Raw genomic sequence first — 22,031 nt, 5'->3', positions numbered from 1 at the left:
AAAAAAAAAAAAAAAAAAAAAAAATGTTTAAGACATATTGGCACTGGATCTCACATGGCCAACCCTGCAGTGGAGTCCCAGACCCAGCAGCTTAAAAGCACTCTGGACACATGTGCATGTGTGCCCAAAATCCAGAGATGAAAAGGGATTGTGGCATGGCTACTCCATACCCCACCTCTGGGGAGGGAGAGGTGTGATTTCTCACTTTCCCTCTCTTTGTCTCTATCTGTCTGTTCTTCTCTGGTGAGCTCACACAACCCATGGCAAAACAAAATCTAAAGATAAAAGGTTTTAAGGCATATCAGAATAGTCAGAATGACAAGGACCTTAATTTTCCTTGTCATTGGCTCTCATGTTATTGTCTCCAGATTTATAGTAATTTAGAAAAAGTTAATAAGGTGTCCCAGGCTCCGAGAATAGGGAGCTAATATTTGGGCCTGAGTAAAGTAGTTATAGAGACTGGTCTGCAGGACACCAGGGCAGGAGCTCTCCAGCTCGGGCCGCGTAGTCCGACCTCTGCACCTCTCTCTCAATTAGTCTACCTGGTAGCTCTCCCCTTCTGCGCTTGCTCTCCTTTCCTCTCTCCTCTGTGTCTTTATCTTATATGTTGCTGCTACCCTAATGTTATCATTTTTCAAGTACAGTGCCTGTTACTGGTTTATAATAACATATGTTAGACTCGGTTTTCAGGAGAAGAAATCTGACTGGCTCACCTCCTCTATGCAAGCTGGGCATGGGTGCTCCTCGGCCAGGTGATTGGTCAAGGGTCTACTTCGTGTTCCTTCAGCAGTGACTGGCTGTGTATAGTAGCTCTCTGCACTGGTTTTCTGAGGAAGATGGACAATACAGGCTGCGAACCTCCTCCAATAAAGGAGACCTGTGGCCTAGAGTTTGGGATCCCTTATGACTGATCATGGTTCAAGTTCCAGTTCTGGTGGCTTGAAAAACATGCCTGGTGTGTGTGCATGTGTGCATGCCCCAAATCCAACAAGTTGGAGAAATGGAAGAGAAGGGATTGTGGTGCGACCGTGCCTGATTAGGAGGTACTTTCTCCCTATCCTCTACCTTCTGTCTCTCTCTGGTGATCACATGTGCAATTAAGAAAAAAAAATACGTAAATATATATTCCTTTTTTAGGCAGTGAGAAAGCATTTGGTTGCCCAGAATTAGCCTTTTGCAGGATAAGTTACTGCTCATTTAAAAAAACGAACACTTTTTTTGCAATTTTTAATTGTGGTGAAAGAGACATAGCATAAAAATTGCCATCTTGGGACCAGCAATTGGCATAATGGCTAGGTCACTGGACTCCCATGTAGTCGACCACAGTTTGAGTCCGGACTCAGTGGCTTACTTAGACTCATGCCAGGTACATGTGTGTGCGAGTCCAAGATCCCTAGAGGAGAAGGGATTGCGGCATGACCATTCCCCCGGGGGGGGGGTGATTTCTTGCGTTCTGTCTTTCTGTCTCTCTCTGCCTTTCTGGCGAGCACACATGCCATATAGCAAAAAAAAAAAAAAAAAAATTGCCATCCTAACAGTTTTCAAGCATACAATTCAGTGGTGTTATGTACATTCACATTGTTCTGCAGCCAATCTCCAGAACTTTTTCATCTTGCTAAATTAAAACTCTGTACCCACTGAACAACAGCGCCCCATTCCATCCTCCCCCATCATATGGCAAGTGCCATTCTACTTTGGGCCTGCATGAATTTGACTCCTTTAGGTACCTCATTAAGTGGAATCATGCCGGGGTCCAGCCTCGGCGGGGGTGGGTTGACTCGTCGGAGGTGATGCTGGAAAAGAAGACTAAGGCCTCGGTGCCTTTTTCATGCATGTCCTTAGCCGGACACCCCCAGAGATTGCTCTCTGAGGAGTGACCCCTGCCAGGAGTTATCGTGGCTTTTTATTGAAAATGTGATACATGCAAGTAAATGGGTGAGGGGCTACATGTTCTAATTATCAGTTCAATAGGGATCACAGATTCCATTCAGGGTTGGATTAAGGGCGGGTCTAGTGCAGTTCTGCAATTGTTCAAGTTTGATGTAGGTGGATCTCCATGGAATGCAGTTTCGGGAAAGCGGTTCCAGCAAGCAGAGATAATTATCAGCTGATGCGGTGGCAGCCATCTTGTAATTACTGAACACGATGCTGAGAAAAGAAAATCTCAAGTATATATATATTAGTTCTTATGGGTCTTAATAAAGAATGATACTTATATAGTTTTATAGGGATCTAAAACTTAATTTAAGGAATCCTAATATATTTATCTATTTCACTTGGTGAGGGTGGGGGTGTCCTGGGCCAGTTTGGGCCTAATCCTATTTTATGTAAAGAAAAGATTATCTTTAAGTTTATGTTAAATGTATCTTGAAGGGCCTTCCAAAAGTCAAGATTATTTCTGCCTAGATAGAACTCCACCCTCCATTGTGACCACGGAGATAAAGCATTGTAATTAACAGTAGGTGATCAGGGCCGAGGGGAGTGGTCGGGGAATTAACTTTTGGGAAAATCTCATCACATACTCAAGAGAGCTGTGTAATTTTTTTTAGTATCAAGTAAGGGATTAGTTAACCAATTAAAACTGCAAATATTATTGAGTGGCTATGATGAACTGTTTAGGGTGGAGAGGATACAATGGGAAGCAAAACATACAAATCCAGGCCATCTTGGCAGTTAAGTGTTAGCAGGACACACAAACAAAAAAAAAAAAAAATTAAAAAAAAAATATATATAGTATATCAGGGAGTCAGAGGGGCGTCGCTTCCCAGCAAGGCTACCATAGTTTCTGGAGCAAATAGCAAGTGGCCCTGCCGGCATGCTAATACGACCTAAGTTTTATTCCTAGGTTGGGGGGGCGGGCGGACACAGCAGCGGCCTTGCCAACATGCTGGCCCGACCTAAGAGGTAAAGGTCAAAAGCTCAAGACAGATCCTGGGGCCCTACCGGGTTGGACTCCTCCATCAATCACAGTGTAGTTATACTTTTGTGACTGGCTTATCTCACTTAGCATAATATCCTCTAGGTTCATCTATGTTGTAGCATTTATCTGTTTTTTTTTTTTTTTCCTTAAGTTTATTTATTTCAGGTTTGCTGTGTAGCCTAATGGGTAAAGGAACTGGATCCCACTTGACTGACTACAGTTTGAGTCTTAGCCCTGGTGGCTTGAAAAAGACATGCCAGGTATTGTGCATGCATGCTCCAAAGGATGGAGAAATGAGGAGAAGGAATTGTGGCATGACCGTGCCCTTTTGGGTGTGATTTATCTCTCATTCTCTCCCTGTATCTTTCTATCTATCTCTGGCAAATGCTTAGGCCCTCTGGCAATTTTGAAAAATTTTTACTTATTTTTTCCATAAGCAAGAGAGAGAGAGACTGGGACAGCACCCCCAATGAAGTCCTAATGCCGTTTCCGCCCCCAGCTCCAGCCAGCCCTTGTTCATTGGCAAGCATGTACCCAGAGAACTCAGAGAGGTCTCTAGACTTGAACCAGGAACCTTCCCATGTGGGGTTACCTTATAGAGCATCATGTTTTCCCACTGTCTGGCCTGTGTCTTTGCTTTTTAAGGCCAAGTAAGTTGTGTTCATTTTAAAAGATGTAATATGCTGAATATAGATAGCTGTTCTTTGCTCATACTTAAGGATAACCCCATATATCATACCAAATATATTTGTTTCCCCATTGCTCTCCTACTAAGCCAAATTTAAATATTATTGCTTTATATTTGTGTGCCATGAGTTTCTTTTCTAAACATGTTCATGTACATTCTTTTTTTTTTTAAGTTTTTTCCATAGGGCATGTGCATTTCCTGGAGAGAGACAGAGAGGGAAAGTGAGAAATAAGCTCCCTGATAAAATGGCCACGACACAATTCCCTCTCCTCCATTCTCCTCTTGGAATTTTGGGCATGCATGCACACGTGCCTGGTGTAATTTTTGAGTCACTAGATCTGGGACTCAAACCACCCTTGGCCATATGAGAGTCTAGCACCTTAACCACCACACCATGTGCTAGCCCCTATACATATAATGGAGGGCTGGCAAGTGACATGGTGGTTTAAGGACGTGTGACTCCCACATGGCCAACCATAGTTCAAGTCCTGGACCTGGTAGCTTGGTTTCTCACTTTCCCTCTCTCTCTCTCTCTCTCTCTCTCGTTCTGTCCCTCTCTGGTCAAATTAAAATAAATAAATAAAAGTTAAATTAAAAAATAAATAATAATGGTTAATAATGAACCAATCCTTTATTATTTAGTAGTGTCTCTATTTTGCTAGGCTACTTTAGTTGTTACTAAAGTAATTTACTTCCGTAGTGTTTACTTCTGTTGTCTTTTTTCTGTACCAGAACACCATCCAGGACACCAAATTATATTTACTCACCATTTTTTTAATAGATTTCTGTAGACTGTGGTAGTGTCTCAGACTTTCTTTGCTTTCATTGAGCTGTCCTGGCTAGGCAGTTTGTAGACTGTCCTTCTGTTGGAGTTTGTTTGTTTTACTCATGACTAAGCCAGTGTTACGGAGGTATTTTTGGAAACAATGGTTGGACATGTGGGAGTCCAGTGCCTTAACCACCACGCCACCTGCGGTACCCTCCCCACCAACCCCTTTTATACTGTGTTCTTTGGAAGGAGATTGCTCTTTGTTCTAGCCCACACATAGAGGGTGGGGAGCGATGTGTGTTCTTGAAGGCATAGTATCTTTTTTAAAAAAAGAATTATTTATTTAACTTATTATTATTTAAAAATTTGCTGCAGGGCATGTGTGCTTACCAGAGATAAACAGAGAGGGGCCTGGGGGAGTGAGCAAGCTGCCAGGTCTAGGACTCAAACTGTGATCAACCACATGGGAGTCCAACACCTTAACCACCATGCCACCTGCTGGCCCCGAGGGCATAGTATATACATCAATATTGGTAATTCTTCTGCAAGGAAGATTTGTCTTCTCTAGCATTTACCTATTGATTCATTTATATCAGTATGGATTCATGGATATTTATTCCATACTATGTGTTATAATCCTGTACTATATCTATTTAATTTTTTAGTTGTTGCAACTTTGGCCATTGGGAGCACTTACCAGGGCTCCTGTATCCCTTTGATGTGCTTTATCAATACAGGTTTTTTTAGCTCGTTTGTTTTCTGGTTGTTTTTTTTTGTTTTTTGAGTACCTCCTTACTTTCTGGTTCTACAAACTACACAAGGATCATCCTGTATATTTCCTGGCCCCGTCCTTGCCTTAACCATTTCTCCATGGAGTCCTGCTTCCTTCATTAGAGAATGGTATTGGGAACCAAGATACCAAGATTTAAACTTTGAGTGGTTTGTTATTTTTCCTTTTTATTTTTGCAGGAACCTCACTGTGTCTGGATCCTCCTGTCCCAGCCTCCCAGTTGTGACTACTGGTGTACACCACCATGCCCAACTCTTTTTTAGACAGGGTCTCATCATGTTGTCTAGACCAGCCTTGAACTCATGATCTTCCTGCTTCCACCTCCCAAATTGTGGGGATCACAGACTTGGGCCACCATGCTCAGCCTTTAGTTTGGATAAGAAATTAAACCTGGACCTCCCACGTGGTCCCATCCTGCAAAGAACAGGATCTTAGCAACGCATCCACCACAGCTGGACCTGTGCATTCGTTTTCAACCTTTTCAACAACCTTGTGTGACTTCTTCATGACTTTTCTATCTTTTCATTTTCCATAAATCTGAAACAGTGGGCAGAGTGTGGTGGTTAAGACTAAGGACTCAAGGGAACCAGCAGTTGGCATAATGGCTATGTCGCTGGACTCCCACGTAGTCGACTGCGGTTCACGTCCTGGACCCAGTGGCTTAAAACTCATGCCGGGCATGTGTGCGTACGTGCCCAAGATCCCGAGAGGAGAATGAAGGAGAAGTGATTGCAGCGTGACCATCCCCCCCTGGGGGTTGATTTCTCGCTTTCTGTCTCTATGTCTCTCTCTGTCTGTCTGGTGAGCACACGCGCCTTATAGCGAAAACCTCTCCAAAAAAAAAAAAAAAAAAAGACTAAGGACTCAAGAGCCAGCCCAGAAGTGCAGGAATTAAGCACTGTATGTAAGGAATCAGATCACATAGGGCCAACTGCGGCCTGAAGAATGCACAGGACACGTGTGTGTGTGTGTGTGTGTGTGTATGTGTGTGTGTGCATGCCCCAAGTCCTGATGGGAGGGAGAAATGGAGGAAAAAGAATTGTAGTAGGACCATGCCCCATTGAGGGGTACTTTCTCTCTACTTCCCTCTCTCTCTCTCTCACTGATGAGTGTATGTGTGTTCTGGCAATTAAAATAATGGAAGAAAAAAAAGAAAAAAGAATAAGGAATCGAGAGTACTTACAGACCACTTGGCTTCACTGCGCAGCTCCATACTTAGATCCTGTGTGGACTTCATCCCTTGGTGCCTCAGTTTCCTCTTGTATAAAATGGAGATTACAGTAGCACTTACCTTGTAAAGATCTCGTAAAGATTAATAGAAGTAAGACCTGTGACGCACTTAATGGTACCTGGCACCTGATTCATGCTCAAATGCTGGTGGTGGTGGTGACAGTGGTTATTTGAAGAGGACAGGGCAAATACAACCTCTATTTTGTAAGTTATGTGCCTTGCCTGAGACAGTGGTCTCGGTGGGGTCTTTGGCTTCCGTGGCACCGTCCCCTCTTCTGTTTCGTGTGATTCTATGTTTCAGTGAGCGAGTGTGATAAGGTCTTGGCACACTGCGGTGCTCTTGTGGACTATTAATACTGACACTGGAGTTGAGGGCTTGGAAATGCCTAGATGGGAACAGATTACATTTTAAAATACAGGTACTCAAATGGGTACTTAAAAAAAAGTTTATTTATTTGTTTCTTCCATGAGATAGAGAAACAGAGACAGCACCCCTAAAGGGGTCTTCATGCCATGGTCCATTTCCAGTCCCAGCCATCCCAGATCATGGGCACAAGCATACCCAGTATACTCAGGAACGTCCTGGGATATGAACCTAGGAGCTTTCCTATGTGGGTCTGATTGCATTACCACTGCACCATCACCTGGTCCCCAGATGTGTACTTTTAAGATAAAAGAGTAGAATCCTGTGTTATTAAAAAAAAAATCATTCTAAATTAGGAATGAAAAGTTGTTCAATTTTTAAGTTAACTTGAATTCTTTCTTAATTTTCTTTTCATTTAGTGGACTCATTGGGCGGAGCTGGGCTATGTTGTTTGCCAGTGGAGGCTTCAAGGTGAAACTCTATGATATTGAGCAACAGCAGATAACAAATGCCCTGGAAAACATCAGGTAGGTCAGTTGATACCTTCCAGGGGAATTGAAATGAGTTGAAATAACTGTTTTTCTTGGTTGTTCTTATTTATCAAACTCTCAAGGCAGCCATGTGGGATCCAGCTGCCATAGCCACCAAATTACTGGCTGGCCCCTATTTAAAAAAAAATATTATTCATTTTTATTTGCTATTATGCACATGTACTCTCTCTCTCTCTCTCTCTCTCTCTCGAGCAAGTGAGAAAGCATCCTCTGGGGAGGATGGCCATGTTGCAATCCCTTCTCTTTTGTTTCTCCTTTTGGGATTTTGGGCATATAAACACATGTGCTGGAGTGTTTTTCAAGCCACGGGGTCTGAGACTCAAATTGCACACTTGACCATGTGGTATCCCTCTGCCTTAACCACCATCACCGGCTGGACCTCCTCAGGGCTATTAATATGAAGAGACTTCAGAAAGTTTTAGAAAATAAAATTAAAGTTAAAGTTTGTTTTGGTGCAACTTTTTGTTTGTTTGTTTTTAGGTTTTTACCATAGGGCATGTATGCTCACCTGAGAAAGAAAGAGAGAAAGAGAGAGAGAGAGAGAGAGAAAGTGAAAAATAACTCCCATGGTGTGGGAGTGGCCATGCACATGCACACCCCTAGCATGATTTTCAAGCCTCTGGGTCTGGGACTTGAACCACTATCAGCCACATGGGAGTCTAGTGCCTTAATTACCATGCCACCTTCAGGCCCTGGTACAATTTTTCTTTTTAAATCTATGCAGTTTTTTTTAAAGAGTTTAATTATTTTCTCTCCATGAGCAAGATAAATATATATATTGGATTGTTGTAAAAGTCATGATGCATTTTTATGTAGAAAAACAGGAAAAATACATTATGACTTTTCTGACAACCCAATATATAGAGAGACAGATACAGAGAGAGACAGAGACAGTGCCCCTAGGTGCAGGCTCTCACGTGTACCTGGTGTGTTCGGGGAGGTCTCCAGGCACAAAGCTGGAATCTGCTGTGTGAGTCAGTCTTTGCAGCATTGCATTACTGCTGCACCATCCCTAGTTTTTCCATAATAATGCATTTTCCATCAATTTTTAAAAGAACCCCCCCCCCCGCAGTCTGTGCTTTTGCTTTCTATTTGATGGCTATTGTAGTGCCTCTAATCTGGTAGAAGCCAAGTACCAGATGACTGGAACATGAGCCAAGACTAGAGAAGGGACTGAAAACAACCCTGTAGATTGAGAAGAATGAGACAGAAGTGGAGGAGCCGCTTGTGAATCTTAGGATTCAAGCCTGAGTGGGTTCATGACTTTTCTTGCTGTGTCACATGGGGTGGAGGGCTGAGCTTCCTGCTTTGTCTCTGGGGAGGATATCCTGATTCCTGCATGTGATGATGAGAGCTGCCTGGGCCTTACCTTTCAAACCTAGAGGTTATGAGGTTGTTTTCGCCTATTGACCTAAGGATGGTAGGATCCAAGTTAAAACATCCTGAATTTTAGGTAGAGATTCAGCTCTTGTGAGAGGAAGAGCTGGAATTGCTTGTATGGGTTAGTATCTGCGACAACTGTCTAGCTATAGGCATTGGCATAAATGAACTTACCAAGTGCTGAGTGCAAAGAATGCTGAGGGCTGAGTGGAATGGTAGTCACAGGTGGTAGAAGAAGAATAGGTACCAAGGAAAAAAGCCAAGAGTGAGGGAGGTCGAAGATAAAGGAAAAAGGTATTAAACTGATGCAATATACCAGAAGGCAAAGGCAAAGATACCCAAAGGCATGACACATCCATTCCTGGTGACTGTCATTGAGCACAGTTCTGACCACCTCAGACACGGTTTTGTTTAGTTGGTTATCTTTCCTTGGAAGATACCCATGTAACTTGAATTTACATTTTAAAAAAGGGTTATTTCATTCAGGACAGAGAGAACCCCTGACAGGGTCTGAATAGTATGACAAAAAAAATTTTAATCCATGCATAGTTTTTTTTTTAGTTTATTTCTTCCATGAATAAGATAGGCAGAGAGAGAGAGAGAGAGAGAAGAGAAGACAGAGACAGAAAGAGAGAGACATGCTAACAGGCTTTCTTTCTTTTTTTAAAAAAATAATTATTTTATTTAACTTTATTTATTTATCTATTTACTTTGTTTTGACCAGAGAGGGACAGATCGAGTTAAGAGAGAGAGAGGGAAAGTGAGAAAGCAAGCTGCCAGGTTCGGGACTTGAAACACGATCGGCCATGTGGGAATCCAGCACTCTTAACTACCATGGCACTTGCCGGCCCCAAGGTTTTCATGTTATGATCTCTCCATAGCTCTCTCAGCCAGTCATGATCATGGGCATGTGTTCCCCACATGTACAGGTTGACCAGAGAACCTAATCTACAGTCTTCCATATAGATCCAGCATTGTTTGAGTAGCTTTTTGAACCACTGAGCTGGCCCCATTAAAATAAAAAGTTTATTTACTTCTTTCATAAGAGACAGATAGCAGGGTGGTAGGCATCCCCAAAAGGATCTTCATGCTACAGTCGATCCCCACCTCAGCTAGCCTGACTCATGGGCATGTGTATGTCTGGCATGCACAGAGAGGCCTCAGGATATGAACCTGGGACCTTCCCATGTGGGTTCAGCACTGGAGAGCTTTGTGTTACCACTGTGCCATTTTCTAGCTCCTTGCATTTTTATATAACAAAATTCTGCTTACTTGATCATTTACTATTTGAAAAGACCAATATACAGGATGTAGCATTAGACTATAGTAATTAAGAAGGTATATACCCTAGCCATGCTTTGTTGTTTTGCAGGTTAAGAACCGGGACCCAAAGAGGTTGAGTTGTTCTTTTTTTTTTTTTTTTTTTAGAGAAAGAGAAATTTTTTGCTATAAGGTGCATGCTCTCACTGGAGAGAGACAGAAAGTGAGAACTCATCATCCTAGGGGGGATGGCCACACCATAATCCCTTCTTGTCCACTCTCCTCCCGGATCTTGGGCACACATGCACATGGCTTAAGTTTCAAGCTGTTGGGTCCAGGACTTGAACCACAGTCGGCCATGTGGTAGTCCAATGATGTAACTGTTATGACATCTGTTGGTCCTGAGGTTAAGTTATTCTTACATATAGTTGCATATAGCCAATGTCTTGATAAAATGTCTATCTGAAATCAAAAACCATGGGCTGACCCTGTGGCCTAGTGTTTAAGTGAGCTGGATTCCGCAGGCTGAGGGTGCAGTTTGAGTCCTGGCCTTGGTGGCTTAAAAAACATGCCAATCACAAGTGCATGCATACCCTAAATCCCAACATGATGGAAAAAAAAGGAGAAGAGATTGCAGCTTGACCACACCCCGTTGTGGGGTACTTTCTTCCTCTTCTCTCCGTCTCTCTGTATCTCTAGCAAGTGCATGTGTTCTCTAGCAAGAAACAAAATAAACAACAGAACTGCTCTCCCCCCCAAAAAAACCCCTCAAAACAAAAAAACAAAACAACCACCACAAAAATCACACATGGACTCTCCTGTTTTGGAAAATGAGGGGCTTGGGGAAAGATGGGAAAGGGTGCAGGGTTTGAAACATGGTGGACGACATGGACCAGCAACAAACTACCAACACCATAGAGGAGCCCCTGGATCTCATCAGGCTCAGCCTGGATGAGTGAATTTATGTGAAAATGAGAAATGACCAAGAGCTTTGAGGCAGAATACATGCTTATGATCAGCATTTAAATATGATACTAGGAGATGTGGAAGAAATTGTGACTACTGTAAAAGCTGATGAAGAAACATATGAAGAGATATATAAATCAATGAAACAGAATATCCCAATGCTCTTCGTCTGGGGAGATGGTGTTGTACTAGTTGTCCTTCCATTAAGTGTAGGATAAAACAAAGACTTTGTTCTGTATGGAAAAATAGGAGATTTTGTACAGTTACCTCTTTAAGTGCACAAGACCTTCAAAGGAGAAACATGCATACATTCTGATATGATCCAAGGATTCTTTCACTCCTAAATGAGCTGATTCATAGATAATTCACTACTTCTTAGGCTGATGGCATTTTATTTTTCTTCAACTCTTCCAATAAATGCGATTGCTAAGATGGAAAAAAAGAAAAAAAAAAAAAAGAAAGAAAAGATAAAAGAAAAGGGACTTGGCATTTCAGCACCTATTACCTTCCAGGCATGTGCTATTCAGTAGGGATATATAGGTGGATCATATATAAACCTAGTCCTTCCTGCCATGAGCTTAGAGCCAGTAATCTTAGTGTATTAAATCTCATAATAAACTCAATGAGGGTATTACTTTATGAGAAAACGTGTGTCTATGGATGATTGATAACCCGCTCAAAGGCATAGTAAGACATAAAATTCCATCTTTGGTCTGTCAGACACATGTTAAGCATCTTCAGCATCCATCCATACCCCTTGTTTTATAGAGATTCTGCAAATATTACTTCTTAATATTATTTTTAAAAATGTTTATTTGATTTCATTTAGCATCATTAGCCTTCACTTTGGCCAGAGAGTGCCACACACAGAGATAGAGAGAGAGATGGGAACCAGCAGTTAGCGTAATGGCTATGTCGCTGGACTCCCACGTAGTCGACCGCGGTTGGCGTCCCAGACCCGGTGGCTTAAAACTCACGCTGGGTGCGTGTGCGTACGTGCCCAAGATCCCAAGAGGAGAATGGAGGAGAAGGGATTGTGGCGTGACCATCCCCCCTGGGGGGTGATTTCTCGCTTTCTGTCTCTATGTCGCTCTCTGTCTGTCTGGCGAGCACACGCGCCCTATAGCGAAAAAAAAAAAAAAAAAAAAACCTCTCCAAAAAAAAAAAAAAAAAAGAGATAGAGAGAGAGAGAGAGAGCCATCAGATCCAGGACTTGAACCATGGCCAGCCACATGGCAGTCCAGCGACTTAACTACTATGCCACCAGCCAGCCCCACTTTTTAATATTCTAAGGAATATATCAGTTATTTAAGTTCAGGTAGAATAATAATAAAATGAACATCCATGGCCATGACTTATCCAACTTAAAATCTAGAAATTTCTCAATCCTTGTATGTACCTTTTTGGATCTCATACCCCTCCTCTCTACCAGAGATAACAAGTATATTTTGTATTTGCCATTTTGTTGTTTTAAAAATACTTTTAATATATTTGTATATCTGTAAACAGCATATTGTTTAGTTTAGTTTGTTTTTAAGAGTATTTCTGATGTTCATCCAAAATAGCTATAGTATACCTATTTTCACTGCTATAGTATATTCTCTTGTGTGAATTTGCTACAAATTATGTATTCTTTTGGTAAATATTATAGTTGTTTCTAAATAGTGCTGCCATTAATATTCATGAATGTGCCTCCCAGTACATACTAGTGTAAGAGTTTCTACCAGATACACACCTAAGAGGAAGACTGCTTGTTTGTTTTCTCTGCAGGAATTCTGATTGCATGGATATTGGACCATCTCATTCTGCCTTCCTGTCTTTTAACTTTTCTTTGATATTTTCAGTCTCCCTGTGTTTTCAGAATACATTCCAATACATTCTTTAGATCTTTCTTCGAGTTTACCAGTTCTCTTTTTAGACACAGCTTATGTCTGGATCTTGTGAATTTGTTTAGATAATTAAATTTTTAACTATAAAAGTTCAATTAGCTAGGGCCAGAAAGTGGCATGGTGACTAAGTTGCTGGACTCCCATGTGGCTAACCATGGTTCAAATTCCTGACCTGGTAGCTTGCTTTTTCACTTTCCCTCCTTCTCTCTCTGTCTCTCTGGTCAGTGCACATGCCCTATAGCATATTACAAATAAATAAATAAACAAATAAACTTAAATAAATAATTCTTTCAAAAAAAGAAAAAAAGTTCAATTAACCTCTTTTCAAATATATCTGTTTTCATGGTCTTCCATTATTTTCTTGTTATTTATGTTTTCATTTAAAAATCTATTTACTATGTGATTATTTTGTATTATCTTAATGTATCTGATAATTATAATACCTGAAGCTGTCTTAGATCAGATTCATCAGAATCATCCTGAGATGAGGATTCATAGACAAGTGATTTATTAAGGAAGTACTCCCAGGAGAAACCAGTAAGGGAATAGGGGAAATAGGGTAAAGAAGAGGAAGAAACCAACTGAAGGTGTGATTTCAGAAGTCCTAGGTTCCTCGAATTTATGGGAGCCCTGGAGAATAGAGCATACCACAGTTCCTGCCCCCGTCATTGACTGTGGGCCTTCCTGGTGGATGTAAACTCCCAGGAATTTCCAGTTAACTGGTCCGGGTCCAAGGTGGTACTGTGGGGAGGCTGTAAGTGTGAGCCTTTAGCAAAAGAACTCACAGGGTAGGGCATGGGATTCAAAGGGGCCCGGGTGGAGCACCAATATCCTTCACTGTAGCACTTTACTGCTATATTGGGGGGCTTTGAATAAAATTTAAAAAACCAACAGTATTTTCTGCTTTACTTATTCATACTTTCATTTGCAGAAGCACTGGTCGAGTACCTACTATGTGTTAGTACATCTTAGAATAAACAGTAAACTCAACAGACTAAGATCTCTGACCTAAGGAACTCATGTTCTATGGAGGAAGGACGTGTAGAAAAATAGATAATAATACAAAAGGAATGGCTAAAATATCAGGGAACTTCAAAAAGTTTGTGAAGAAATGGAATTAAAGTACAATTTATTTTGGGCCAAAAAAATGGAAATTCGTGAATAGTTTTTTGAATAAACAGTAAACTCAACAGACTAAGATCTCTGACCTAAGGAACTCATGTTCTATGGAGGAAGGACGTGTAGAAAAATAGATAATAATACAAAAGGAATGGCTAAAATATCAGGGAACTTCAAAAAGTTTGTGAAGAAATGGAATTAAAGTACAATTTATTTTGGGCCAAAAAAATGGAAATTCGTGAATAGTTTTTTCTTTTTTTTTTTTGTTACACATAAAACACACTGAATTCCTATGTATCTAAGATTTTAAAAGGGAACATGGAAATCTTTCTTCAATAGCAGTGAGTTTATTTTTATACTTAATATACGTTTAAGCTGAGTGAATTCTGCAGAACTGGTTGTACTTCTTTTACAGGAAGTAGAGATCAGGCTATCTCATGACCCACTACCTCTTCTCAAATTATTGTTAACAAATAGCAGTTTGACTCGCTTCTGATATTCTGGTTCTTCTTAACATTTATAGCAGAAAATACCATGTGGTTGAAATTGTACTACTTCAAGAAAACTCTTTGTATGTTAGACCTATTAAACAATAATCTTAAATAATAGAAATGGTGCATCTTGTTTTTGAACTTAAAAATAAACTTAAACTATGTAAAGTTGACTTCATTTTTAAAAATTATTTTAAAATTCTAAAAAAAATTATTTTAAAATTCTTATTATTACTATTTTAGTTTTTGCTATAGGCCATGCACTTGCCAGAGAGAAAGAGAGAGAGAGATTACCCTACGGGGTGGGTAGGGGTGGCCACACAACAATCCCTTATTCTCTATTCTTCTCATGGGATTTTGGGAACACATGTACACACTTCTGGCATATTTTTCAAGTTGCTGGGTCCAGGACTTAAACCACAAAGTCAGCCATGTGGGATTCAGCTGCCATAACCACTGTGCCACCTGCTGGCCCTTGATCATTAATTTATTTAAAGTTCATTTCTTCCATGAAAGAGAGAGAGAGAGGCATTCCCAAAAGGGTTTTCTTGGCACAATTCATTCCCAGCCTCATCCAGCCAGGATCATGGACACACCCACGCATGCCTTGTGTACAGGGAGAACTTGGGACGTGAACTCAGACCTTCCCATATGGGTCCAGCATGGCAGAGTGTTATGTTACTGCTATACTACTGGCCAGCCCCAACTTTTGGTAGAATGCACACAGGTGCCCATGTGTGTGTGCCCAGCATGCTCCACATCAACCTGGAGCTCCAAAGCCATGGCTGCCATGTGGCCTCCAGCTCTGTGATTCAGCATACTATAGATTGTTCCACTTAGGCTGGGCCCACATTTTTTTCCCCTTTTAATATCAAGACATTAAAAATGAAAGAAATTGGGGGCCAGCATGTGGCATGGTGGTTAAAGCTCTGGATTCCTATGTGGTTGACTGTGGTTTAAATCCTGGACCCAGTGGCTTGAAAATCACAACAAATAAATAGCTAAATAAATAAATGTTTTAAAAAATGATATCTTTAAAAAATTTAAAGAAATTATTATCATAATTCATACCATGCCAAGGGATCTTAGTGAAGTAAAAAAAAAAACCACAAAAATAAAAACGCCAAGGGATCTTAGTGAAGTAAAAAAAAAAAAACCACAAAAATAAAAACAACTGTCATCCAAGACTAGTCTTTTTCTATCAGGGAAGTACGACACGAAACTTAAAACTTAGCATGCTTAGGTGTCATAGTAGAAACGTAGCTTGGCCTTGGAAAACCTGATTAGCAGCTGCCTCATTGCTTTGTCTTTGTTCTCCATTGTGTGCCCTGTGTTTGGCACGTGTTAGGTTTCAAGTTCGAATTTCCAAGGATGAATGCAGTGGTTTTTGTTTTTAGTTTTTCTTTCTGCCGTAGGGTGTGTTCACTCACCAGAGAGAGGGAAAGTGAGAAATCACACACACATCCTCCACAGGGGAATGGCCACCCTGCAATCCCTTCTCCTCCATTCTCCTCTTGGAAACCCCCTCACCCGGCATAACTTTTAAGCCGCTGGGTCTGGCTGTACACACACACGGTGTGATTTTCAAGCTGCCACATTCAGAACTCGAACCATGTGGGTATCCATCACCTTAACCACTACACCACCTGCTGCTCAATCCATCACCTTAACCACTACACCACCTGCTGCTCGAATGCAGTGTTTTAAGAAGGAAGAGAGAAATGAAATAAACAAAGTTGTGATATGAACCCACATGCACTTAGAAATGGATGGCGTCAGCTTTCTGAATAGACTAGGGGTTTGTAAACCACCGTAAGTGATCTCTGAAGCAAGGTAGCTGCCCCTTTATCTAGTAAGTAACTGAACTAATTCCTGAACTCAGGCAGTTTTTTTTCCATTATAGAACGCATATGTGCACACATGAGAGAGAGCGAGAGAGGCAGGCAGAGAGAGAGGGGCACACTCAGTGGGGTGTCGTCATGCCGCTCTGCTTTCCCCAGCTCTGGTTCATCAGGGTCTTGGTGTGTACATGCCCAGGCTGTTTTCAAGCCAGTCCAGAAATCGGAACCTGCAATTGGCCACGTGGTTTCCAGCACTGCCGTTCAGTTTATTACCAACTGCACCACCAGCTTGGGCCTGGACTTGTTTTTAACTTGCTAACCAGATCTCCACCTTTGCCTGAATATCTTAAATTGTTTGGATTCCTCTGGATTGGCCTGCTCTCCAGATCTGAAACTTACTTTTAGTTTTCCCACATACCTTCGGCTGGAATAACTGAGTAGAGCAAATGGCCACACATTGCTCCCATTTCTCTGTCCTCCCTTTTGCAAAGTGGCTTTGTTGCTGCCAGCTTCTGGTTCTGAGTCGAACATGGCTTGCAATGGGACACTCACAGATGTGACACAGCAGAAGTTCTGAAAGGCACGGTGCATTGAGATGCCCTCACTTGCTGTTGGGAACACCCCTTATCCCCATCCTGTCTATCAACTCAGCCTAGCCTAGAGATGTGTGGCCTGGCTATCAGCCAGCATTAATCAGTGCTAGCACCAACTGCTGGACAGAGGCATGAAGCCAGCTTAGGATGGCCTAGGCCAGTACCCCGTCCATTGTAGGGTGGCTGGGGGTAGGGAGGAATGGGCTGGCCTGGGTTGTGTGAGCCCTGCTGAGCCCTGTCAGAATTGCTTGCCTCAAGGGTTGTGACAGTGGTTGGTATGTAACTGCTAGGCCAAGCATGGGCCAGGTCCCTGGATATAAGAACTGCTGTAGTTTGATTATATCCCCTAGGAATTCATAGTTGGAAGCTGGTGAGCCATCGTAACTGTGCTGAGAGGGTGGAGATTTAATCCAATAATCGTGCTGAGTGGTGGGGCCTCAGGGAGCTGACCAGAATGGGTTGAGATCATCAGAGTGGGGCCCCCATAATGGACTCCTGGTAGCTTTATGAGAAGAACAGACGGGACCAGCAGTTAGCATAATGGCTATGTCGCTGGACTCCCATGTAGTCAACTGCGGTTTGCGTCCCGGACCCGGTGGCTTAAACTCACGCCAGGCGCGTATGCGTGCGTGCCCAAGATCCCGAGAGGAGAATGGAGGAGAAGGGATTGCGGCGTGGCCATCCCCCCTGGGGGGTTATTTCTCGCTTTCTGTCTCTCTGTCTCTCTCTGTCTGTCTGGTGAGTGCACACGCCCTATAGCAAAAACCTCTCCCCCCCAAAAATAAATAAATAAATAAAATTAAAAAAAAAAGAAGAGCAGACACAGACACATGCTCTACTTTTGCCATGTGATATGATGCCTACGCTGCCTTGGAACTCTGCAGAGAGCTCCCACCAACGGATGGAGCCCCTTGACCCTGGCCCTCCAAAATTGAGAGCTGGATGAACCTCTATTCTTATAAATGGCCAGTTCCAGATAATCAGTTATTAAGCAACAGGGAGTAGACTGGAACAGAGCCTCTACTGATTCTGGGGTCTAGGGCTTTCTAGTTTTGTCCTTCTGCATCTGTCCTGATCCAAGAGGATTTCCACATCTGTAAAAAGTGATGCAAGACTTTCAGTTTTGGTTCCTGTCTTAAAGGGGCATAACATAAATAAAGTTTTATTGGAGCACAGCCATGATCATTTGTTTCTGGAATGTCTCTATTGCTAGTCTATGGCACGTATTTGCGATAGAGGCTGTATGACTCATGAAACCTAAAATATTTACTACCCCCCAGTTAGAGGAAATAGCTCAGTGACATTGTTGTAGAGTGTAACCGAATGGACAACCACCAAAGTCAAATTAAGGTTAAGGGGAGTCTTTATTAGCTGGTCAGCGACTACAGCCTGAGGCTTGGGCAAGGCTGAGGGTCAGAACTATAGCCCCGACCGACATTTGAGTAGTCTTTTTATAGGGAGTCAGCTACCAGGGATTCCTATACAAGCAGTTACAGAAGCTGAATTCAAGCAGGTTAATTATTTCTGAGAGGAGTGGGGTTTTTAATGTAAGTGGTTATATTGTTAAAAGGGTTTTGGGCTAGTTAGTAAAGATCGTAGTAGGTATAGGATGTCATCTTGGATGTGGTTTTTTGTATGGCTAGCACAAGTTACTTTTTTATGGGACGAGCAAGCAGGTTTACAGAAGCAGACAGCCACATTAGGGTAAGGGAACAAAATGGACCAACAGTTGTTCATGTGCAAGATCTGATATGCGGCCTTCCATAACATATAAGTATTAATGAATATACCGTGATATTTCAGGAGGAGTTAAGCCGTCCCAGCCAAACTGACAGTGAGTGGTTTATGGAAAAGGTGAAATTTGAACACACACTTAGAACATAAAATCCTAAGGATGGGGAAGGAACATGTCAGGTGGAAGAAGAAAAACAGTTGTATTTCTCTACACTGGGAACACATGGTTAGAAAACATGATAAAAATTTTTTGCTACAGGGTCAGTTACGTGACCTGGCAGTGAAGGCAGCTGGATCACACATTGCCACCTGTGTGGTTTGAGTCTTGGCCCCGGCAGCTTGAGAAACATGCCAGGCGCAAGTGTGTGTGTGTCCAAAATCCTGAAAGAAGGAAGAGGTGGAGAAATGATTGCATCATGACCATTCCATGGTGGGGTCGGGGGAGTAGATGACTTTTAACTTTCCCTCTCTATCTCTCTGTCAAGCACATGCAAGCTCTAGCAAAAGAAAAAAATAATTTTCTACAGTTATTAGCAAACATAAACAATGACAATGTAAGTATAAATATTAGAGGGTTTCAAAAAGTTCATGGAAGAATGGAATGAAAGTACAGTTTATTTTGGTGCAAAGAAAATTAGAAAGCATTCATAGTTTTCTTTTTTTTTTTTTGACAATAGAAGAGGTTTTTATTAGTTCATCTTTTTAATCTAGTCTCTGTACATCCCTACAGCTTAGCTCGTGAACTCAGCACATCTTATATATTATAATTGCAGCCATCTTCTAATTGGTTTCTTTCTTTTTTAAATTTTTATTTTAAAAGAATTATTTAATTTTATTTATTCATTTGTTTATTTTAATTTGATCAGAGAGACACAGAGAGAAAGAGAGGGAAATTAAGCAGTCAAGCCACCAGGTCCGAGACTCAAACCGTGATCGGCTGTGTGGGAATGTCCAGCGCCTTACCACCATGCCACCTGCTGGCCCTATTTTTTTTTTTGGAGAGGTTTTCACTATAGGTTTTCACCAGACAGACAGAGAGAGACATAGAGACAGAAAGCGAGAAATCACCCCCCAGGGGGGATGGTCACGCCACAATCCCTTCTCCTCCATTCTCCTCTCGGGATCTTGGGCACGCATGCACACGCGCCCAGTGTGACTTTCAAGCCACCGGGTCCGGGACGCGACTATGTGGGAGTCCAGCAACATAGCCATTACGCTAACTGCTGGTTCCCTGCTGGCCCTATTTTAATTAAAAAAATATATTTATTAATATTTTTAATTTTCCTTCAACATTTACTTTACATCTCAATTTTTTTTTTTGCTTGTACTTCATAGTTCTTGACAGTTACTAAACAACTTTTAAGATGTCAAAAAACTGAATTTTAAGGATAACTTTCAAACTATTTGTTATAATTTTGTTTGTGACTCTATAACAACAGAGACAGTATGGTTACCATGCATAGTTTTTCCCTGATATGTTTTTCCCATGAGGTTTTGGAAGACCCTATGTATAAGATAAATATAGAAAACATTCTTAAAGAAACTTTTTCAGCTTCATTGAAGAACAGGAAAGAAGACTTATGTGAATGGAGAGATATACAAAGGGGACTTCAAAAAGTGGAACAATGGGGGAACCAGCAGTTAGTGTAATGGCTATGTTGCTGGACTCCCACGTAGTCGACCGTGGTTCGCGTCCCGGACCCGGTGGCTTAAAACTCACGCCGGGCGCGTGTGCATGCATGCCCAAGATCCCGAGAGGAGAATGGAGGAGAAGGGATTGCTGCGTGACCATCCCCCCTGGGGGGTGATTTCTTGCTTTCTGTCTCTATGTCTCTCTCTGTCTGTCTGGCGAGCACACATGCCCTACAGTGAAAATCTCTCAAAAAAAAAAAAAAGTGGAACAATGGAATGAAAGTATGAGTGTATGAGTTTATATTGTTGCAAAAAAACCCAAAAGCCATATACCACTTTTCTCATAAAATACCTTTTCCATGAACTTTTTGAAGACCCTGTCTACCCTATTCCTGGACAAGAGCTTGTCCTTGGTAGGTAATTACCTAGAAGGAGGGTGTAGGGAGGCAGGTTGACAAAGCCCAGCTGGACTGACCCAGGTCTTGTTGCCAAGAGTTCACAGCCGTGGGCAGTGGGGTCAGCGGGGCCATTCACCCTGGCCTATCTGTGAGTTCACAGATCTGCTGGCACTTGGCTGTCATTAGGACAGTTCAAATGATTGCTTCATTTCCCTTATTTATTTTCCATCCCAAACAGAAATAGCTCTGCTATATCTGATTTGTAAAAGCCATTTGTGCTAATCATACATCAAAATATTGGGGAGGAGCTGGCCCAGTAGTGGAGTTGGTTAATCCCTGCGTATAGGAAGCTGGATTCCACATGGGTGACTGTAGTTCCAATCCTGTGCCAGCAGCTTGAGAAACATGCTAGTGTGTGTCTGTGTGTGCCTCAAATACTGATGAGATGAAGAACTGGAGGGAAAAGGACTGTGGCGTGACCATGTCCTATCACAGGTGCTTTCTCTCTCTCCCTGGTGTGTGCACCTGCCTTCTGACCATTAAAAAATAGGGGAGGGGTCAGAATGCTTGGACTCTCTGGATTAGGATTCTGAGGGATTTGCTGAACACTTTGGGGATGCTTCTGCCATGATCCTGTGTGCTGTGTGCATGTGGATAGGAGGTGGATGGTGCGGGCTTGAGAGTGGTGTGGATGCTGCCTTGTTGGGTCATTGTCTCCCTTGGAGGTTTCCAACAACCACAAACAGGAAACTGAAGTGCCACTTCCGCCCATTGGCCAGTGCCAGATTCTCCAGTGCCCTTTTGGTAAAACTGACTGCCTTGAGGCTTTAGGAGGTTCTCTCTTCCCCCAATCTCAGTGTCACTACCAGCCTGGTGGGAGGAGAACTTCTGGGCATCCAAGAAATAAGAGGGGAGAAGGCAGGAAGGCCAGAACCCCTGGGCCTGACTGGGGCTGTGGATCTAGGCGGAGACCCACAGCCTGCTTGTGGGCAGATGGGAGCAGTTTTCTTTCTCCCTATGGTACCTTTAGGTTAGGGGGTCCTCAAAAAGTTCATGGGAAATGTGTGTTATTTAAAAATAGCATGGATTTCAAAATTTTCACACCACAATAAACTTGTACTTTCAAAAAAACCCACACTTGTACTTCCATTTTCCCCAAAACCATTTGAAGTTCCTTCATATTTCTACTTAGATTGCTTCTGTTTTTTGATAATTGACAGTCTACCAACACACGGAGCCTCTCACTGTAAGATTTTCAGACTCTGAAGTGTAAGAGGGACAGGGGGTGTAGTGGCACCCTGGATAGACTGTAGCAGGTCTTTGGTGGAAGGCCTTCAAGATGTTCTTTTCTTTCCCTTCCTTCCTTCCTTCCTTCCTTCCTTCCTTCCTTTCTTCTTTCCTTCTTTCTTTTTTTTT

The 22,031-nt window shown here is 42.1% G+C and overlaps 1 protein-coding gene and 1 pseudogene across 1 annotated transcript in view; both read left to right on the top strand.

The window, feature by feature from the left end:
• The window catches only part of CRYL1 (crystallin lambda 1), a 176,780-nt gene that overhangs the window by 4,173 nt on the left and 150,576 nt on the right, over positions 1-22,031 (top strand). The window contains exon 2 of the mRNA XM_006159501.1: positions 7,181-7,288. Within this exon, the coding sequence (XP_006159563.1) occupies positions 7,181-7,288 (108 nt within the window). The remainder of the gene's footprint in view (positions 1-7,180; positions 7,289-22,031) is intronic.
• LOC102480914 (U6 snRNA-associated Sm-like protein LSm3 pseudogene) lies at positions 10,743-11,807 on the top strand (annotated as a pseudogene).

This window comes from Tupaia chinensis, unplaced genomic scaffold (assembly GCF_000334495.1).
Source record: "Tupaia chinensis unplaced genomic scaffold, TupChi_1.0 Scaffold000634_1, whole genome shotgun sequence".
In the NCBI taxonomy this organism is placed as follows: domain Eukaryota; kingdom Metazoa; phylum Chordata; class Mammalia; order Scandentia; family Tupaiidae; genus Tupaia; species Tupaia belangeri.
Note: the sequence above shows the minus strand (reverse complement) of the source record. Positions and strands in the feature narration are given on the sequence as shown.